At 35.1% G+C, this 22,678-nt stretch overlaps 1 protein-coding gene across 1 annotated transcript in view; it reads left to right on the top strand.

The window, feature by feature from the left end:
• DOK6 (docking protein 6) overlaps positions 1-22,678 on the top strand; it is a 435,864-nt gene that overhangs the window by 174,097 nt on the left and 239,089 nt on the right. Inside the window, exon 3 of the mRNA XM_025365197.1 lies at positions 18,918-19,032. Coding sequence (XP_025220982.1) covers positions 18,918-19,032 — 115 coding nt within the window. The remainder of the gene's footprint in view (positions 1-18,917; positions 19,033-22,678) is intronic.

The raw sequence follows: 22,678 nt of genomic DNA on the forward strand, positions 1-22,678 counted from the left end.
TATTTTCAATTGATACATAATAATTGTACATATTTGTGGGATACAATGTGATACTTTGATACATTTGTACAAAGTATAATATTCAAATCAGGGTAATTCACATATTCATCACCTCGAACATTTATTTTTCTTTGTGTTGAGAATGTTAACCATCTGTCTTTCTAGCTATTTGAAAAAATATAGTTGTTAATTACAGTAACCTTAGGGTGCCAGAACACTAGAACTTATTCCTCCTCTCTAGCTGTAATCTTACACCTTTTAAAAAGCAACTTCTCAATATTCCCCCGCCCCCTGACCCTTCCCAGCCTCTAATAACCACAATTCTACTCTTCGTTATGAGCTCAACTTTTTAGCTTCTCCATGCAGTGAGAATGTGTGGCATTAATCTTTCTATACCTAACTTATTTCACTTAATCTCCTCCAAGCTCATCCATGTTGCCACAAATGACAGATTTTCATTCTTAATAAATTAAGAATTATTTTCTTGATTTCTTGTTTATGGCTGAATAGCATTCCATCATGTATATACAGCACATTTTTTTTTTATCCATTAATTTGTTGATGGACCTGAGAACCACTCTTTCTTAAACAGTGTCATATGACATAACTTAATTTAGGGCATGTACAGCAGGGGTTGGGGCATCTTGGAGGACATTTTAGAATTCTGCCTACCACCAGTGCCCATTTGACATCCTTGCAGGGCCCAGCGGTTGATAACTTGTTTGCTGTGGCTCATCATTCATGCCTTCCCAGCCCTCTGACAATATTTTCTCTAATTTATGGAAAGGTACTGGTAACAGTACAACTCTACTCAAAACAACTCAAAACATATGGACGTGCTTACACTGTCATTTTAGGCTATTTTGTTTTTAAGGAAGCAGGGACTATACCTTTAAAGTTCTGCATTGTGATCTAACTCTAGTGGCTACCATTACAATTTTACTTTAGCTTTCATATGGGAGGGAATTTTTTAGGCTGATAAAATTAGGAGCTCCACATTTCCCTCATGGACTGTAGGAGGTATACACCGATAGGCATCATATTTGAAGTGAAACATGATACAACTTTGGCAATTCAGTCATGGGATATAATTTAATTCGTTGCTAACTCAACTCCCATTCATGACACATGACTTTCTCTCCCATCTCTAGTAACGAGACTGAGAAAGCAGAATGATCACTGTTCTATACTTCTTACAGATAGGGAGGTACATTTCTGGCAAATGAGATATAAATTAAAGTCTGATAAAAGCTATCAATAGGGTTTTATGTTTTCTGATATGGACAATAATGCCCCTTATTCTTTTTTCTAAATTGAAATCATGATGGCTGGACATGCAGCAGTCATTTTGTGGCCACGAGGAAACAAGCTGTGAGAAATGCTAAGAAAAGGGCAGCTAGATGGACCTGACACGCTGCCTCTTAACAGCATTGAACCATCACCAGTAACTATGTACTTCAAAGTTCTAATGTGGAACAAAAAGAGGTCCTGTTTGTTGAAATTAGCCCCCAGAGGACACTTTTTTAATGTAAAGGGTCAGCTAGTAAAAAGTTTACGCTTTGTAGACCATAGGTCTTTGTTGGAGCTCAAACTCTGCCTTTGTAATGCATGAAGCAGCGACAGACAACATGTAAAGGCCTGGCTGTGTTCTGATATAACTTTATTTACAAAAAACAGAGGGTAGAGCAAATTGGTCCGTAGGCTATAGTTTGCCTACCTCAGGTCTCAATCACTGGTAATTGGGTTTTCTATGATTTAAAGCTATGTAAGTTTCTAGCTGAATTTGTGAAAGCATAAATAAGCCTGAATATTACGAAATATGCCTAGATGCAATAAGTGTATAGGTGAACATCAGCTACACATGATTGACAGTTAACTTGTAGATCTCACCTAGTGTTGATCTCATAAGTTTAGGAAAGTAAACTTAACTAGCCTTTTTGTAACAAAGAGTTGATATATATTAATGACTGTACAAATACTCTTTTTCATCTTCCTTTCTTCCTTCCATCCATCTCTCTTCCTTTGTTTTTCTAGTGTAGTAAAGCTCAGCCACACAGGTTGAGTTAATCATATTACTTAATTAATGGATGCTATCATCAGTGGTTTCTATAATACTTGATTAATCTATTTTATACCTATTCCTTAATCCCATTCATCTTTCCATCTCCAGAGACAATCACTACAGTGAATTTGATGGAAACTTTGTATTTCTATAATTCTTATACATTTGTACTATTGATTTCTCGTACACTTACTGCATTTTAAACCCATGTACCTGCTATTATGTTACAACCCTTATTCTGTTTCTTATTTTTACTCAGCTTGCATTATGGCTTTTAAGATCCATTCACATTTCTATGTGTCCATTTTGCCAGTTGCGTCTGTTACAGGATATTTCATGGTTTACCTTCACTATATTTTACTCTTCCATTTTTCCTAGTGATAGAAACTAGATTGTTAGTAACTTCTCATTATCTCAAACCGTGCTGTAATTAAGATTTTGTATCCCCTCCTTGTGAGAAACTTTGGTGAATATATTAAGGAATGAGATAATCATGTTAAATATATGTACTTACATATGTACTACAGATGGCTTTCCAGAATGGCAGCTGATTCTACATATTCACCTGGTACATGAGGATCTCTGTATTCTCACATTCTCACTGATGCTTACCCTCGTTCATTAACTTTTCCAAATCTGATGGGTGTAACGTCACGCTCAACAGTGTTTTAACAAGCATTTTTAATTCTTAATGAGTTTGAGATATTCTTCAGGTGCATGGTTGCTTTCAGGTTTTATTAATCCAGGAATTAATTGACTGGTATCATCTGTTTTGTATTTTACTGGAGTTTCTACATTTTTCTTGCTGCTTTATAAGGTTAACTTGTCTGTTTTAAGCACTAGACTCACTTTAGTTTTACACATTGGCAATAACGTCTCACTTGTATTATGTGTCATTAACTTTGTGTATGGAGTCCTGCATTAAATAGAAATCTGAAAATTTCATATACTCAAATTTTTCATGGGTTGAGCTGCCGTAGTTTTCTATAAGAAATACTTCCCCATCCCGTACACAACAAAGATATCATTGTAGGCCGGGAGTGGTGAAGCACATCTGTAATCCCAGCCCTGTAAGAGGCTGAGGCAGCAGAATAGCTTGAGGCCAGGAATTGAAGATCAGCCGGGCAACATAGTGAGAGTCCAACTATACAAAAAAAAAAAAAAAAAAAAGCGTTATCTTAAACACTGTTCAATTGGCCTTAAAGTTTTGCCTTTAATATTTTGGCCGGGCGCGGTGGCTCACGCCTGTGATCCCAGCACCTTGGGAGGCCGAGGCAGGCAGATCACGAGGTCAGGAGATCGAGACCATCCTGGCTAACACGGTGAAACCCCGTCTCTACTAAAAATACGAATAATTAGCCGGGTGTGGTGGCGGGCGCCTGTAGTCCCAGCTACTCGGGAGGCTGAGGCAGGAGAATGGCGTGAACCCAGGAGGTAGAGCTTACAGTGAACTGAGATGGTGCCACCGCACTCCAGCCTGGGCGGACTCCATCTCAAAAAAAAAAAAAAAAAAAAAAAAATTCTGAAGACTCCATCAAAATACTGTTAAAACAGTATCAAATGAATTTAGCAAAGTTATCACTATATAATTTTTAAACATTTTTCATATCTGGGTTTTTTTTTTCTTTTCTTTCTACTTTTTTTTCAAATCAGGGTTTTTTGTTGTTGTTTAGTTTGAGATGGAGCCTCACACTGTCACCCAAGCTGGAGTGCGGTGGCACAACCTCCAGCCACTGCAGCCTCCCCCTCTGGGTTCAAGCAATTCCCGATTCTCCTGCCTCAGCCACTCGAGTAGCTGAGATTACAGGTGTGGCCACCAGCCCGGCTAATTTTTGTATTTTTCAGTAGAGACGGGTTTTCACCATGTTGGCCAGGCTGGTCTTGAACTCCTGACCTCAAGCAATCCGCCCACTTCAGCCTCCCAAAGTGCTGGGATTACAGGAGTGAGCCACTGCGCCCAGACGGTATCTGGTTTTTGCATCAACATTAAACCAGACTCAAATAGCTAAGCAGCTTTTGCTTTTTTTTTTTTCTGGACTATCTTGGAGAAGAGATTAATTCACTGTCCCTTAAAAGTTTGGTAAACTCAATTATGAAACCATCTGGAAATGGGCTCTTGGAAAATGAATATATTGTTTTACTCAAGTTTTCTATTTTTTTTTCTGCTGACAATTTTGATATTTTGTATTTTCCTAGATATACAACCTTTTACTTGATGTTTTAAGTTAATTAATACATAGTTGTTTAGAAGCTGTTTATTACTATTTGGATTTTTCTTTGTTCAGTTTCCCCTTTTCATCCTGTACTTGATTTATTCCTACGTTCTTTCATCTAGCTTGCCAGAGGTCTCTTTTATTAATCATTTCAAATGGAGCTTTTGTTTAGATTTTTTTTTCATTTCATTGATTTCTGCCCTTATCACTATGTCTTTCTTTAGGGAAATGCTCTGTTGCATTATTTTAAATCACATTTTCAGTTGTGTCTAAATTCTTTGCTGTCAACCTGTTTTGTTCATGATATTTTTAAAGCTACATGTTTTCCTTTCTTAAATTTTAATATATACTGTTCAATTTTTGTTAAAATCTACATGTTTTGTAATTTAACTTACAATTTCCTTTAAACTCATGTTTTTTAGAAATTTTCTATTTATTTTTATATATGTAGATTATCTTATAATAAATTTTAATGACATTGTATTATGGCGATAGGATATAATTTGTATAATTTTGTTCTTTTGAATTTATTGAGACTTTTTTATCACCATCTTTTCAGTTTTTACAAATATTCCAAATGTGCTAGAAGGAAAGTGTCTATTTTGTTTGCTGTTGATAGTAGATATGTGTATATAGGGCCACACAGATAACATAAAATAGCTTAACCATTGTTTTATTTCATGTAACTTCCATATCTTTGCTTATGAGAGTGATAGGTTTACCGCTTAACTTCCTTGTCAGATAATTTTGTCACCTGTGATTAAATGTCTTTTTTTTTCCCCACTGGACAATATAATTTACTGGACAAAGGTCAATGTGCTTCCAAAACCAGTTAGGGTTGTGTGTAGGGATACACTGTACTGCTTTTAGCATCTATGTAATCTTACCTGAGAACTAAGTTGAAGGGGTTGTCTGTGATTTGAACTTGAATACCATTCGTAGACTGATACAATGTCATCACATGCAGGCAGTTTCTCCTAAGCTTCTCCATTTTTATTTCCACTTAGAACCCAGCTTGTGACACTTTTAAAAGTTGATGTATGTCAGCAATCTGTCCCTAATCATAGCCTTGTATCTTTTGAACAGCTGCAACACCATTTTTAAGGCAATGATCTCTCAAGCTGTTGTCAGTTTTTTTCATGCCACCAGAACTTGATCTTTCTGTATTTTCTGTCTTACATATAATGGTAGGTCAGCAATCCTGGTCGACTCATGGTAGCTCTTCCCAGCTGTCAGATGTGTGCAGTAAACAACGAACTTCTTTATTAAACAAGTAAACAACCCTGTTTTGATTCCAGAAATGCCAACGAGAAGCAGTTACAGAAACCACAACTAGCATAATGACTTGCTTAAATATTAGCCACGTATTTTCTTGAGATCTTTGTGAAAATCAAATTTTGATGATAGACCACAGGAGTATAAAGGAGCTTTTTGACAAATAAATGTTTTATCTGTTTGAGGAGGGCAACCTGCAGACTTCTCATAGTTTTATTATAGGGAAGAGTGGACCCACTGGCTGTCTTCTCCAGGGTCATTCAGCCTAGGATTTCATGTTGATAGCGGGCCCTCTGCCGTGCTACTATTTTGTTCCTTGTTAATGTGCCCAAACCAGAAAAAATAAAATATGATTGGTTACAAAGAACAGAGCAAGCCATACCCTCTGAAACATTCAGAACTTCCCCTCTGAACCACCTCTCCTGCAGGCAGATGTCCTCGGACCCTACTGGCTAGTTTCCCAGTAGAGAGGAGGTAGCCCCAGAGGGCAGATGAAGAGCTTACCAGCTCAGTAACAGGTCAGCTGTGCTGCTTGCTGTGGCCCCCATCAGAGAGCAATAAATTATTTTTCCAAAGAGAGGCTTTGTGCTTTACTGCCTTTTGTCTGCATTTCCTCCTGGGACCCTGATACTGACAGGGCTCGTTGACAAGGAGCTCTTGCCCGAATGGACCTTCACCTCCCACAGGCTGCCGTCAATCACCTGCCCAGCCTCTAGGGGAAGTACATTGGAGAGCTGTGTGGACTTCTTGGTAATCAAAAATAAATAAGTAAAAAAGAAAAGCATATTTAATGCCTTTAGGTGACGCTGAATAAACAGGGATGTAGCCATTGCTTTTAAAGAAACAAATATCTTACTGGAGAAATGGGGCTATATAGAAACTTTTCGTGGTTGTCCTGCTATTTTACGTTCATGTAATAACTAACTCTGATACAGACAGCACTGTTTATCTTCTCATAATCCTGTGTCATTGTAGTCATTGGGGCTGGCCTCACAAATTACCAAAAACTTGGTGGCTTAAAAACACAGAAATTTATTCTGTTATAGTTCTGGGTGCCAAAAGTCAGAAATCAAGGTGTCTGCAGGGTGACACTCTCCCAAAGCTTCTGAGGGAGTCTCCTCGCTTGCCTTGTTCAGCATCCGGTGGTTCCAGGTCTTCCTTGGTTAGCACAGCATAACTTCTGTCTCTGCCTCCATCTTCTCAGGGCCATCTCCCTGTGTCTTTGTCTCAAATCTTCCTCTGCTCATCTCTTATAAAGACACTTGTTGTTAGATTTAAGGCCTACACTAAATTCAGAATGATGTCCTGTCAAGGTCCTTAATTTACATCTACAAAGACCCTTTTTCCAAATAAAGGCACATACACAGGTTCTAGGGACAAGGACTTGGACATATGTTCTCAGGGGCCCTGTGCAACCCATTATAATAATTAAGAGATTTAAGTTTGTCCATCTACTAAGTAAAGTCATAGTAGCTGTACAGTATCTGGTAATATCTGTAGTAAGATTGCAACTCTCAAAGTAAGAGTAATATTGTAACTGACTGAGTTGTTTCGTGAATTTTTGTTTTTGGAGTCAGTGGAGCATATTATTAGATGTGGTAGATTTAAACACACATACACACACACAAACACACACAGAAGAAGGGCAAAGATTTTCTACTTCAGTGCCTATATTTCTATATAGTGATTTTCTGTATTTCCTAGACTTGAATATAGATTGTCTTTCTGTTTTATAATAGACAATCTCATAATAATTTAGGCATAATAAGGTAATGAGGTTTTTCTGGGCTTCATCATCCCTGCAATTTGAGTCTCTTTTATAGTTGAATCCTTCTCTGTAATAACTTCTTATTTAGCTCATATTTACCATTGATAAATCACATGACTTTCAGAGTAATGACTGTTGCATGAATTGGTGGAAAGTGTACTAGCCTGAGAACTAAGAAATTTGGCCCTTATTCTCTCTATGACTTTAACTGTGTGATCGAGACCCAAATCAGGATAGCCATTTTGCCATTTGTAAAATGAGGCAAGCTCCACTCTAAGCTTGCTAATCGGTTAGAAAGTTTAGGGGGTACGAATAACAGAAACCCAGTGCACACAAGTTTCAAATGTGCATTATTATATATTACAGCAGAAAAGGAAACTGGCTTCAAGATTGCTTGATTCAGTAACTCTTGCTAAACCATTAAAACATGTCTTTGTTTCTTTTATCTGTGTTCTTCCATCTTAGGATTGTCTCATCCTCTTTAATCTAGTAGAGTGGCAGCTGTAGCATTTCTTAGTTATGACATTCAAATAGGGCAGCAGCACTAGAGAAGAAGGCTGGTTTATCATGAAGCTACCACTAGGAGACTTCTATTCACATCACATTAGCCATATGTGGCTCATATTCACATTTCTAAACTAATCACAAGCAAGGAAACTTTACCCTTGGAATAATGGAGTTGTACCGAGATACTAGAACTGAGAGAGTCCCACCAGGACACACACGGGCTGCTTGTTGGAGGGGCAAATAATGGAACAAAATCAGGTTCTGATAAGAATTAAGGAATTAGGAGCTGGATGTTGAGTAGACAGCCAATGGAATGAGTATTATGGTTAATTATAATTATGGCTATAATTATATTGATATAATTATTCATTTTTAGATGAGGCAGTTCATAACGTGGTTTATGTCAAAGATGTAAAAGATTAAGCTAGTAGTTAATAATAAACATATTAGGAGAGTCAAGTGGTGAGCTATGGAGGAATTGTGTCAGAGCGCATGTCTGTCACAGGTAGCTTTAAGAATGAATTAAATTGATTTCTTTCGTTGTACACATTCATTTTTATCAGCAACAGGAGGCAAATATAAGGAAGCAGCTGCTGGAAAATTGATATAAATTTAGTTGGAAAAAAGCAATAGTAAAATTTCTATGCAAATTTCATGATCCAGATATTGAAGCATATAATGTATGAGGTAATATGAATATTTAAATTGCTATGAAAGCTTAGGATTCAAGCATAGAGAGGTTAACCTACATTTATTCTAATAATGAAAATGCAGTAAAATTTTCATCTTCTTTTCTTAGTAGAAAATAAATATTTTCCATCCTAATAAAGTGAAGTTTTATTAAACTTGCTCCTAAAAGGTACTATTTTACTCTCAAAAGTAAAATTTGTGACTTAATTAAAACAACCATAGAAGATTAGTAAAATACTCAGATTAATAAGAATTAGTAGTGAGATTACTAAGAATAGTAAAATTTATGTTCTAATTCATTTAACTGTACTTGAAAAAAATCTAGAAAGTAATTTCACTTTTCAAAAGATAGGTTTAAAGAAAGAATGTTAGTGCTTTAATGGGCAGATAATCTAATCTCAATTGTCACGATGCAAGCTGAAAAGAGGCACATTAAAACTAATAATAATTATAGTAAATATGGGGTTTTGCCTATTTATGTATGTGGTAAATAGTGTAAATGCAATTGTAGTGAGTAAGATCTGCATTGAGTGGTAATATTCCACTTAATTTGCACAGTTAGGCTAAAAGAAAAGATGCATAAAATAAATAGCGTGATGTTTTTAAAATGCACAGATATAATTTATGTATTCCAAATGTTACCAAGCATGCAAATAAAATAACTGAAAGACTTGGGCTTAACTGGAAAAAATATTGCTAAGTCCTTAAGCCCATATCATATACCTCCACTTAAATGGTAGTAATGGTGGAACAAATAAATCTTATTAACCTTTTGAACTAAAATTGAAGCAAAGCTTCTCTCTGATGTTTGTTCTTCTATTTATAACTCCTAAAATATCTAAATATGCCCTCCCTCTTACAGCATATACCCCAAGAGAATAAATCCTATTCTTCAGTCTTTTCTTCTCCCATAGGCTATGAAAGGAATAATCACTTAATAAATGCCTAGATCTTAATAAATGCGAGATCAGGATAGTCCAAGTGGATTATTTTGTGAAAAGTTTCATAACCTTTAAATAGCATGCTTTTTATTCAGGACAATTGAAAGATGTTGTATATGGCTGGAACTTAGCTTGTGTTGAGAGCTGGAAAAAGATGATGAGATTAGATGTGCAGGTAGCAACTAAATCATGGAAAGCCTCCTAGTTCTTGCTAAAGAGTGAAAATTTCATTTTTAAGATGTTACTAAATAGGCTTAAGTCCTTGAGGGGCAAGATTAGATGTATGGGCCGGGCGCGGTGGCTCAAGCCTGTAATCCCAGCACTTTGGGAGGCCGAGACGGGTGGATCACGAGGTCAGGAGATCGAGACCATCCTGGCTAATACGGTGAAACCCCGTCTCTACTAAAAATACAAAAAACTAGCTGGGCGAGGTGGCGGGCGCCTGTAGTCCCAGCTACTCGGGAGGCTGAGGCAGGAGAATGGCGTAAACCCGGGAGGTGGAGCTTGCAGTGAGCTGAGATCCGGCCACTGCACTCCAGTCTGGGCGACAGAGCGAGACTCCATCTCAAAAAAAAAAAAAAAAGATTAGATGTATGGTTAAGAAATATTAGTCTGAAACAGTGTGATCAAGATAATGAAAGGTGAGGAGCATGTAGGCTGATGGGAAAATAATGAAACTATTTCAGAAGAGAAAGAGTGAGGGTTTAAATGAGTCATTAATGTGAAGAGGAAGGAATAGGTAGGAGAATGTTCAAGTAGAACTGACAAAACTTCATGACAGAACAGATGTTGTGGGTCCAGGAGGAGGTTATACATTGAGTAGTGGATCTCAGAGTGGTCTGTGAAACAACACCCTTTCATCATAATCCTTCTATGTTACCTGTCTTTCCTACTTGTTTTCATTTCCACTCTGTTTTGGTGCATTTGCAATATTAATTAAAACTATAGTATTCATCAAGGCAGTGGCTCCAAACAATAGTAGCAGTTACATGTTTTACAATCATGCAGTTACCTAAATAAGTAAACACACAAATAAACATGCCAATTTTATTTCATTTTACTTAAGAATGTCCTTGACGAAGTAGTTAAAAATACTAATTTTAAGTCTACACTTCCAAGTGTGTCTTTTTAATATTCTACTTGACAAAATAAATAGAACTCATAGGTCACTTCTGCTGTGTACTGACGTGTGATGGCTGTCTTGAGCAGAGCACATGTGCGATGGTTGAAGTCACAAGCCTAATAGTTAAGGAAAAAAAAAAAGAAGCTATTTTAATGGAAGAATGACTGACAAACTGTGGTCGTTCAGATTTTGGTATTTGTCACATATGTTCTCAAAAATGAACTAAGGGAGTCTCATCAAGGAAAACAACTGGGTACTTACTGAAAATTTAAGCTTGCAAGTGAAAGTTAAAATTTGGAAATCTTGTATCTGCATTTTTGAACTTGACAACTTCTCAAAACGACTTTTCTGAAGAGACTAAGGTTGATATTAAATATTTTTTTAAATATGTATAATAAAATAATGTCAATATTTAGAAAGTTTGCATAACTGAGTAAATCAGTATTTTCCCAATGATCAGTCCAAGATGATACAAAACCACGATGAATAAAAGACTCATTAAAAGTTGAAACTAGACCTATGAATTTTAAGAGTAGGAAAAGCATGTGACCTGGTATTAGACTCCCTGTCGCAATAACCTTCAATAAAACATTTGCTGAGCTTGGAGAAAGAATCGAAGGAGACTAATATAGGTTAATTGAGTAGTTCATGTCTGTATAAGGCCTTATTTTCTTCATATTTTTAATCAAAAGAACATATTAAACATTAAATTCAGAAGCAGATGTGAGTATTAGGCTGTGTTGTATTAAGCCAGATGTATGAGTTTTGGAAAAATGCAAAAACATTGCCACTCTTCATACTATTATTTTCATTTTAAAATGCTATTTGTGTTGGTATTAATTTGTTTTTTTAAAACACATAATAAAAAATATTTAAGAATGTATAAGTTCTAATATCTCTTATGGGAATCATTAACGGATATAACCCACATGAATAAAGTTGGGTAAGAGTAAGGTTTGGGAGTTGGTGGCTTTTGTTCTTCTTTTTTCTTTTTTTAAACTTACCCTTTAAAATCAAAGTGTCATGTCTACAAAGAAGTGGCAGAACCCACAAAGTCAGATAAAGATCTTTCTTCCTCTCTGTTCCCTTAATTCTGATTTTTCCTTCTTTCATAGGGTTTACTAGAGTTATTTTTTATTTTCCCACTCCAAATAAATTATGAATCCTACAAAAACAAGGTCATGTGTTTCATCTTTGTCTCTACTAGCACCATGAATTGCTTAGGGATTTCTCTTTAAAATGACAATTAAATAACAGCTATTAGCAGTGTTGTCATTTAGGTAAGTTTATACTTAGGCATTAGTCTTCTCATTTATCAGACCTTAATATTTTAAATTTTTCATCATGGAATTTATTGATTTGGACATGAACAACCTGAATTATTTTCAAGTAATTTTTCCTTCAGTTCAATTCAGTCAACTTCATATTTAAAATACTTAAGTTTAATGCTTTCATTAAACTTTAATCAGTACTTCATGCTTTTACAGCCATGTGAAAAATCAATTTAAAAGTACATATTAATTTTTTAATGATGCAATAATTTACTGATATTATTGAAAAGCTCAAGGATTTCACAATTTTAATAAATTTTGATAATTTTTTATGTTACGTTGACAGGTTTTGACTAATGAAAACATAATTTTAGAACATTTTATAAATTATTTTAAAAGCTTTCTTTATGTAAGTAAATACAGAGTTTTCCATGGTAGTCAATCCATATAGTATTGACAGTAAAAAAAGAAATGAAGATAGGATATTCAAATATACTAGATCTTGTCCTACATTTTCATGGTTTAAAATTTTTTTAAAAGTAGAATTTGGTTAGGCACAGTGGCATGATGGATTTCATGCCTGCAATCCCAGCATTCTTGGAGACCAAGGCTGGAAGATAGCTTGAGGCCGAGAGTTTAAGGCCAGACTGTGTAACATAGAGAGACCCCATTTCTACAAAAAAATTAAATTAAAAAAATTAGTTGGGCATAGTGGCACACACCTGTAGTCCCAGCTACTTGGAAGGCTGAAGCAAGAGGATTGCTTGAACCCAGGAGTTTGAGGCTGCAGTGAGCTATGATCTCACCACTTCATGCCAGCCTGGGCCACAGAACAAGGCCCTGTCTCTTAAGAGGAAAAAAAAGAGAAAGAAAAGTAGAATTTGATACTCTTCATTAGTATTTTTCTTTTCTGGTATCTGTTTAATTTCTTAGGGTACACACTGAAGTGGATAACATCACACTGTTGATCAACAATGAAAACCCTTGCATGATTCTAAAAACTAGTGTAACAATGTGGGCTTGAAGAAGCTGTCTGCATTTTACAGAAGAGCAAACACTTTGTTTGAACTACATCATCCGTCAGATTGCCTAAGGCACTGAAGTTAGAAAATCCCTGGGGTTTGCTGCATTTTGTTAGGCTACCCATTAGCTTATTTTGTCAATTTTTATTATAAGAGGACAAAAAATAGAAATCACAATATCTGTTCTAATATTCTTTTATGTTTGCAAGTAAAAACCTTTGGAAAAGATTCTCAAACAGATTTATTTATTTTATTTTATTTTATTTTATTTTTTTTTTGAGACGGAGTCTCACTGTGTCTCCCAGGCTGGAGTGCAGTGGCGCGATCTCGGCTCACTGCAAGCTCCGCCCCCCGGGTTCACGCCATTCTCCCGCCTCAGCCTCCCAAGTAGCTGGGACTACAGGCGCCCGCTACCGCGCCCGGCTAGTTTTTTTTGTATTTTTAGTAGAGACGGGGTTTCACCATGTTAGCCAGGATAGTCTCGATCTCCTGACCTTGTGATCCACCCGCCTCGGCCTCCCAAAGTGCTGGGATTACAGGCTTGAGCCACCGCGCCCGGCCTTTCAAACAGATTTATAAATGTTTTCATAATATGGTACTGCTAGCTATTATATGTAATGTAGTTTAACAGTATATCATTCTTGCGTTTACCTTTTGATGTAAATTATTAAGCAACACATAATTTTCATGAAGATCCTTTGTTCAGGTAGAATTAGTAGCATTTGAAAACAGTATATCTTTTCAAACATAACTTCAATTTATTTTGTTTTAATGAAATTTGTTTTAAATGTCACTTGATTCCATTAATTAAACATTAAAAAGTTAAGCTTTATTTCAGAACACGCTTTAATGTGCTTAAAATACAATATGTGAATATCACTCTTCTTAAAAATCTTATTTTTCTCCAGGGTATCAGTTCTCAGAAGCTGTAAGACATTGGTTTTTATTTTTGTTTTTTCTGAAGGGGAAAATGAATATTTTCAGATAGATGGATGGACAGATAGCAAATTGTATACACATACATGTACACACATACACACATGCACATATACACACACACAGATACCTGCATATACAAATATATGTATTTATATATATATAAGCAAACCTCTAAGTTTATTTTACTTAAAATCACCCATATTACACATTTTAATTTTTTTAAGATAATTTTAAATGAGATAATTACAAGTAGGGAGAAAACAAATATAAATAACAGATATATTAATTTCTAACCTAAAGCCTTTCCTCTCATAACTGATACAAAACAAAAGGAAACCTACTTTCACGCCTCCTATTCTACATAGCAGTAGAAGTCCTAGCCAGAGCAAACAGGAAAAAAAAAGGAAAAGAAAAGAAATAAAAGGCATCCCGATTGGAAAAGAAGTCAAATTGTCCCTCTTTGCAGATAAGATGATCTTATATTCTGAAAAATGTATATTTTGGCCTCACACAGTGGATCACACCTGCAATCCTAGCAGGTGGGAGGTTGAGACAGGAGGATCACTTGATGCCAGGAGTTCAAGAACAACCTAGGTAATATAGTGATACTGTGTCTCTTACATGTTAAAAAAAAAAAAAAAAAAAGAAAAAAAAGAAAAAGAAAAACCTAAAGACTCTACCAAAGTGGATTTAGATTTGATAAATTCAGTAAAGTTGCAGGATACAAAATCAACATACAAAAAGAAGTGGCATTTCTACACACCAATAATGAACCATTAAAAAAGAGATCAAGAAGGTGATCTCATTTACAATATCTCAAAAAATAAAATAAAATATCTAGGAACAAATTTAACCAAGGAGGTGAAAGACCTCTACAAGGAAAACAGCAAAACACTGATGAAAGAATTGAACAAATGCAAAGCCACACCATGTTAACAGATTGGAAGACTTAATTGTTAAAATGATCATACTACCCAGAGCAATCTAAAGGTTCAATGCAATCCCTATCAAATTACCAATGTCATTTCTCACAGAATTTGAAAAACAATTGTGCAGCTAATCTAAGCACAACAGTTTTGGCATCCATTGAGTGGAAAATTTGTTCAACTTTAATTTTTCTGTCAGACTTGTATAAGCTGAACCAGTTGAGATGTCTGTGGTTTTGGCTATTGTTCTGCCATTAATTGTTGGTCTTTCTTAATTAAGGCCAGAACAAGATGATTTTTTTCCCTCAAAAATTGATGTGGATGATCTGCTACTGAGGGCTTCATCTTCAACATCATCTTGTCTCTTCTTCAATTGACTTATTTATTTGTAAGCTGCTGATTTCTTTCGACATTGTTTCCCATAAACTTTTTGTGAAGCATCAATAATTTCATCATTCTTCCACTCAAGCTTTACCCTAAGTTTGATGTTTGTCTTTGCTTCAATTTTAGCAGAATTCATGTTGCTCTGATAGGAGTCCTTTTCAAACTGATGTCTTAGCCTTCTTAGTGCCTCAAACTAGAGTCTATTTAGATATGTTATAACAAGAGTTGATGAGTTTATGTGAATTTATGAGTTATGAGATTATTATTTTGGTGTAAAAAATTTTTAATCCATGCATATTTTTTCATAATATGCATTTTCTGTGAACCTTTTGAAGACCCCTACTACTGATTGTTTCTCCAGAGAACCCTAACTAAGACACAAGGCTTAGTGATTTTTGCCCTAGATGAATAAAGCTGACCATAAGACAGAGTTCTCAGTCTCTTTCCAAAAACACCTGACTTCATTTTCAACAGGGTGTGGAAAAGTTTAAGCATAAGGACACTATGCAAAAGCACAGAGGTTGTGATAAAAAGCAATTGGGAGAAAATGATAGGTATATGAGAGATACAAGCTAAACTGTAGGTCAGCAAGTTTGCTGGACAGGACCTGGAACATAGACAGCTGGGAGGAGCCCATCTGGATTTAGCACCAATGTCAAACAATGACCTCAGGAACTATTACTTTAAAAGATCCCAAATTGGATTGGCCCAATATGTGAAGTGATACTTGCCCACAGGATATTTTTTTAATAAATAAAGACATCGGCCTGCAAGTAGTGGAGCTAAATAATTGGGTGTGGTCATGGAAAGAAAGAGTGAAAGGGAGTCCTGATTAAACCACTGTCATTCCACATCCAGAAGCTCAGTTAACTCAAGGTAGGATAAATGCAAATTGATATATGATCAGGCATGTCATAGTAAAAATACTGAAAGATAAAGACTAATGGAGTATCTTGAAAGCAGCAAAAGAAAAACTGCTCTTCACTTACAAAGGAACCCCGATAAGATTAGCATCTGACTTCTCACTAAAAACATTGTAGACTGGAAGACAGTGGGAAGTATATTCAAAGTGCTTAAAGGGAAAAAAGAAAAAAACAAAAAACACATCCACAAAGAATCTTGTATTCTTCAAAAAATAAGATGAAATAAAGGTATCGGGAGACAGACTAAAACTCACAGACGTGCCTTACAAGAAATACTAAGTGATCCCAGCCCAACCATATCAAAAAACAGTATCAGTAATTATAAAAGACAATATAAATGCATATTTTTCCCCTCCGAACTGACTTAAAAGGCAATTACATAAAACAATATGTATATAATGTACTTTTAGGCCTATAACATATAGAGTTCTAATATATTTACCAATAGCAATACAAAGGAGGTGTGGGAGCAAAGCTGTATTGGACTATGGAAATGACTTCAGATAGTAATTCAAGTCAATAGGAACAAAAGAAAAGATCCAGAAATGATAAAGAAAATGTTAATGTAAAAAAGTAATATATATACACTTGGTCTCTTTTCTTCTCTCAGCTTCTTTAAAAGATAAAAATTATATAAACTAAAATTATAAATATAATGTAATGAGTTTGTAACATTTATATTAATAGATGTAATATGTATAAAAATAATATCGCAATAAGGGAAAAAGCTATGTAGATATGAGATTTCTATATTTCACTGGCACAAAATTAATATCAATCTAAAGCTAATTCTGATATGTTAAAATATTTATGGTAAACCCTAAAACAATCTCTAAGGCATATAGTTGATTTTCATAATTCATTGTAGTTATGGACTATAAAACCTCTGCAAACATTGAGTTGCAAACCATGAATGAATTAATGACCTCTAATCACAACACTTTTGTTAACTGATCATTATATTACCTTGTTTTATTGTTGCTCTTTAAAGATATCTGATTACTAACAATGAACTTAGGGCAAACAGCACTGTAACTCATGCTGAATAAATCTTATCTAACACATGTATTTTCTCCATAAGGGCTATCACAGTCCTCTTTAACTTAGGAACACTAGACAGTTGGCACTGCACTTGGGGAGCCATTTTTAAAAGTGAAGTCAACAAGAAAAATCACAAAAAATGCAAAAGTCATGGCTCTAAGCAGAGCATGAAAACGACATGTGTCTACAGTATGACCACGAACACATTAAGACACAGCATCACCTGCTCAACCTCACCTGGAAGCGTGCACATCTGGAGACAAAGTTTTCACCTCTGTGTACATGCACATGTCTACAAATGACCACAGATGTGCATGCATATTTATTTTGGGGTTGTAAATACATTTTTGCAGTAGGTGAATTCACAACTATAGAAACCACAAATAAAGACGATCAACTGTAACTTAAAAAAAATACCTGATGACTTGGGTGATTTTCCTTGACAAGTAACTTTCAGCCACTCTCTGCAGTCTCCATTCCAACATATCCACTTGCTCATTTCCATCCACATTATAGATTCCTTGCCTGTGATTTTTAGTTTTTTCGTGTGTTTTTATTGGGGATCTTAGTCTAGTTTACATATTGTCATGTTAAATAGAGGTATAAATGCTTGCTAAGTACTAACCACATTTAATGTTAGAGATAATAAAATATTATTTTCTTAGAAAAATAGATCCTAAGGAATATTAAATATTGATTATATTTGTATTATATATTTTATATAACTATAATATGCAAATGTGTATAAAAATATGCATGTGTTTAATTATTGTGTTTATAAAAACATTAATCAGCAAAATAGCCTTGAAAAAGCTAGTTATATCCTGTGAAAATTCTACATTTGGAGAAGAGAAATTAAAGCATAGTCAAAAGGTAATGAATTCATTATATCATATAATGATAGATATAATATTATAGGTTGTCATAAAAGAGGATATTAATTTGCTGTTTACTATGCTAGTTAATTCTGTCTTCTTTCTGTTAACAGTATGGATCTAGAAATAAGAAATCTTATAAATGAGAAGAAAAAATTCAGCCCCTTGAAAAGTAGATTTTTAAAAATTAACTCATTGAATATTATTGCAACGTTGTGTTTGCAGAGTTGTTGAGGAAATATACATTTGTTTCTGTTGACTGTGGAGAAAATTAAAGATGCACAAGTTGTAGCAGAACTTGTACCAATAAGTAGTCAACATCCAAAATACATAAAGCTAGTAGATATTTGTTAATTGCCCAATAAATAAAGAGTTGTTAACCTGGGTGCATCAATCTTGGATGGGCTTTGGTGGGAGAAGTGGTATATGGGTCTGTGAACACTATGAGCATTCTTCTGGAGAACAAGTCTGTTGCTCTAAAATGTAACTTTGGGAGCAATGGACTTGCTCTCCAGTCACTTTGTTGACAGACATGTGTCAGTTACCTCAGGACCATAGGCCTACAGGAAATTTGCATGATGGGTGAGAATTAAGAGAGGGGAGATATTAAATACAACCAATATTCCACAGATATTTAATGAGAATCGTCTGTATACCACAACTGCTATTATTTGCCAGGTATATACTTTTAATAAAAGCGCAAAGTCCATAGAACCCTTCTACATAATATGTAGATCATTTCAAAATGCAGCAAATAATATAGTCTGTGACCAAAGTTAAGGGCATAATAGAAGGCATTTTGTTTTGTTCTTTACTGTTTTTGGCTAAAGTCAATTTAAAATGTTTACAAATATTCAATGGAAATCCATGTAAGACTGTGATAACTTATTTTGTTTCAGCACTCCAACATTTAGCATACATACTATATACTAAGTTAAAAATATTTTTTCTTTCAAGGTAACTGAACTGCACAATATCAAAAATATAACCAGACTGCCCCGAGAGACAAAGAAGCATGCGGTGGCAATTATCTTTCACGATGAAACGTCGAAGACATTTGCCTGTGAGTCAGGTAAGCTATTATTGGCCATCTACCCCTTGAGGAAATTGAGCTGCTTATGAGACAATGGCCCAGGTGGATTAAGAAACACTATTGAACAGGATGGCCTCCTGTAATGAGAATGTGCTGTAGAAGACTTCATTCAGAAGCTCCACATGTTGATTTCCACTGATGTTTTGGTGCCTGTTGTTACATGTCTGTGTCTGGATTTGGCTCCCAGGTGGTCTGCCTGTTGGGGTTTCCATTCAAGTTTTGAGAATTAAGTAAACAATACCTGGCAGGTATTGTTCGGGTGTATGACCAATATTCTGGTTCTTGCCCAGTGTGTCTCTAGGCATTTGGTAGGGCAGGAATCAGGGTGCTGTGCAAAAGCATGGCAGAGCAAAGCCCCAGTCCTGAGACAGCACAAAACAGAACTTTGAGCTATTTGTTGCTTTCATGGATTGTCAGTACTGCGAGTAAATACATTTCAGATTGAATTTTAGCATCTCAGTTCATAAAGCACTCTGACATTATTGAGACACAAGGCAGTTTATAGTTTGAACTTGCAGTATTTTTCATATCGGAATCCCTGTGGTGTGTAATATATTAGTTGGCTTACCACTTTTTAAAGATTTTGCTCAATGCACTGGTGCATTTGTTTTATAATGGATGTTAGCTGAAAGTACCAAGGGTTTGCAAGATGTGAACTTAAACTAATGATTAGGTCTTTAGGAGAAATTTTATTCAGTATTTTTAAAAAGTAAAATGGTCCTTCTAGTTTTGTATACTTTGTTTATGGATGTCGTTAATACCAGGTTATATTATTCTAAAACCGATAATGTCCCTTTGCCTAACTGAAATTGCTCACACCTCTCACCGACCTTATCTTAGTATGGCTAAACTGCACTGGAATTTATCTCAGTGTTCCTCTTTTCTTGCATGCCTTTATCCATCTGTCCTGACATATTTCTCTTCACTTGCAATCTGACCTCATTTCATCATTTAAAATCGACATTTTGGAGTTGCACAGAAGCCTGTTAATTGATATAAATTCCCATTTTGTAATACACCCTGTCCCAGCCTTGCTGGTATAATATAATATCATCCAATGATTTTTCTGCCTTCCTGTCCACTCTCTTAAAACTGGTAAACCACTTTATTTTCCTCTGGGCTCTTAATCTCTCATATTAAAACTGGTATTTAAAATAACTAAAAGGTAACGTTTAAGTTTCTAATTTTCCCAATTACTTTACATTTTCAAATTGTAGTGAGCAATATTGTGAATGTATAGGAAATACTGGAGCCTATTAATTTATTAAAGAATGATATATGGTTATATTTCTTTATGTGAAAATCTTATTTATGTTGTGTTTGGAAAGATATTGACCTAAAATTCATGTTCAGTTAATAACTTAATCATTCAGTATATTGTTCCTTTCCATCTGATTATAGTCTTGAATCCCATATTACAGTAGAAAATCATTTAATGCAATTTTATGTATTTATACAGATGGCTTTTCTGATTTACACCATTATAATCTACTCTCCATTTAACTTTCTGTTGGTTTTAAAATAAACTAGGCTTGAGAATATTATAAAGTGTACAAGATTATACTTTTTCAAATTTCTATATTCTTGGAAGTTAGAGTAAATATATATTCCTAAAATTTTGTCTAAATATCTTTGCTTCTCCATGACACTTTTCTACCTCATTTATCCTGGTATCACCTGAATGTCCTTGCCCTCATAGATCACAGAATATATACCAATGGCCCAATTGAAAGCAAAGCTTTGCTTTACATCCTGATACTTAAGAGCATTTTAATAGAAAAGGTGTATTATTTTAATAGAAAAGGTGTATTATTTGAACAGTACATTTGAGTTCTGTGTCCCATCATCTCAAGTTCTTAGTTTATAAATGTCAGTCTGTATAACATATTGATATTATTCATTCAGAAACTCATAAACATAATTGAAATTCAGCAGTACTTGTGTTTATATACTATCTGGAAATTTTGAAGTATGATTCGTTGAGCTTTGTTGGTCTATGCACAACAGAGGACCAGGGTGTTCCAGACAGTAAGTGTGGTAACAGAGCAGTGCCCTACTCCTGACCAGGTGCTACAGTCAGAGCCCCTCATCATTACACAAGCCTCTGTGCAAACAAAACATTCTCCCCACTGGGTTGCCTTAACAAAAGCATTTAAACTTTTATTTAAAGGCCATAAAGATTTAGAATTTTAAAATAAAACTCCCAAGTACATCTAGCATCCAGATCTTTCTTGGTTTTTAGTAACAGGAACCAGTGTTTCTTGGAGAAATGGTAGATTCTAGAACTGGGGCATGAAATACACGAGATGAACCCAGAGCATCTTGTAGCATCTTGTAGTGCCAGAAAGGAAGGAAGCACCGCAAAAATGCTGCTGTATGTCTGAGGGACACAGGAGATCCCAATGGCCAAAGATGGAACAATTTGAGTGATAAAGTAGCAAAGGCTTATAACCCAAATTATAAATGAACATTTATGAGTCCATGCTTTAGCAATGACTGATGAATAAATACATAGGAGAGTACAGAAAAATATCCCATGCAGAAAATTACAAATAATTTATGTAGATGCTGTATCCACAGGAGGTGGAGCATGACTCCCTGTGCCTTAAGCGGGGGCTGTTCATAGTGACTTCGTCTCTAGGAGAATAGGATAGAAATGGACGGCAGAAAACAACTTTATGGTGGAGAAAACTGATAGACACTGCCTCAGCCAGGTGACCAAAGTGAAGATCAACAATGATAAATCATGTTGATAGAATCTACCCTTGATATGATGTGATCAAAAATAACACTTTACCTCTGTGGTCTTCATCCTAACAACCTATAAACCCATGAGGATAACATCAGACACATCCCGATGAAGGAATGGGTATTTGTATTTGTATTCCACAAATACCTGCCCAGGATGGATCAAAACTTTCAAGGTCATTACAAACAAGGAAAGCCTGGAAAACTGTCCCAACCAAGAGGGAGCTAAGAAGGCATGATGCATACATGTAATATGGTATCTTGATGAGATCTTGAAACCAAAAGAGGACACTAAGTAAAAACTAAGGAAAATTTAATAAATTGTGGTGATTAGTTAGTAAAAATTTATCAATACTAATTCATGAATTTTAACAAATGTATCATACTAATGTAAGATGTTACTAATAGGAGAAGATAGATATAGGCTATATAGGAACTCAGTATTACTTTTGCATTATTCTTTAAATCTAAAACTGTACCAAAATGAGATGTTTTTTGTTTAAAAATAATGTGGAAGTGAATAAAAATATATCAATGAACTAGAGTAGATTCAAGTATAATAGAAATCTAGTGCATTATCAAGGATATATTAAAAATTAGTAAAGAAAAATTATATCTTACAATAACTGCTGTTTGAAGAACTAAATTCTTACACCATCCTATTATAGAATGCTTTCAGAATGATGAAGTGATATTCATTATTTCTTAACGGAAATGACAATACTAAAATCATTGCCACTGTTCAGTGGCTTGAGAGGAAATGTTAGATGTTGACCTAGTGTCATGAACAATAATGAAGAACCAGACTTAAAGTTGTATTGTGAGGGTCCCATCTTTCAATATAGGTGATTCAGCAGAAGGCTGAGCCTACCACATG

This window comes from Theropithecus gelada, chromosome 18 (assembly GCF_003255815.1).
Source record: "Theropithecus gelada isolate Dixy chromosome 18, Tgel_1.0, whole genome shotgun sequence".
Classification (NCBI taxonomy): Eukaryota; Metazoa; Chordata; class Mammalia; order Primates; family Cercopithecidae; genus Theropithecus; species Theropithecus gelada.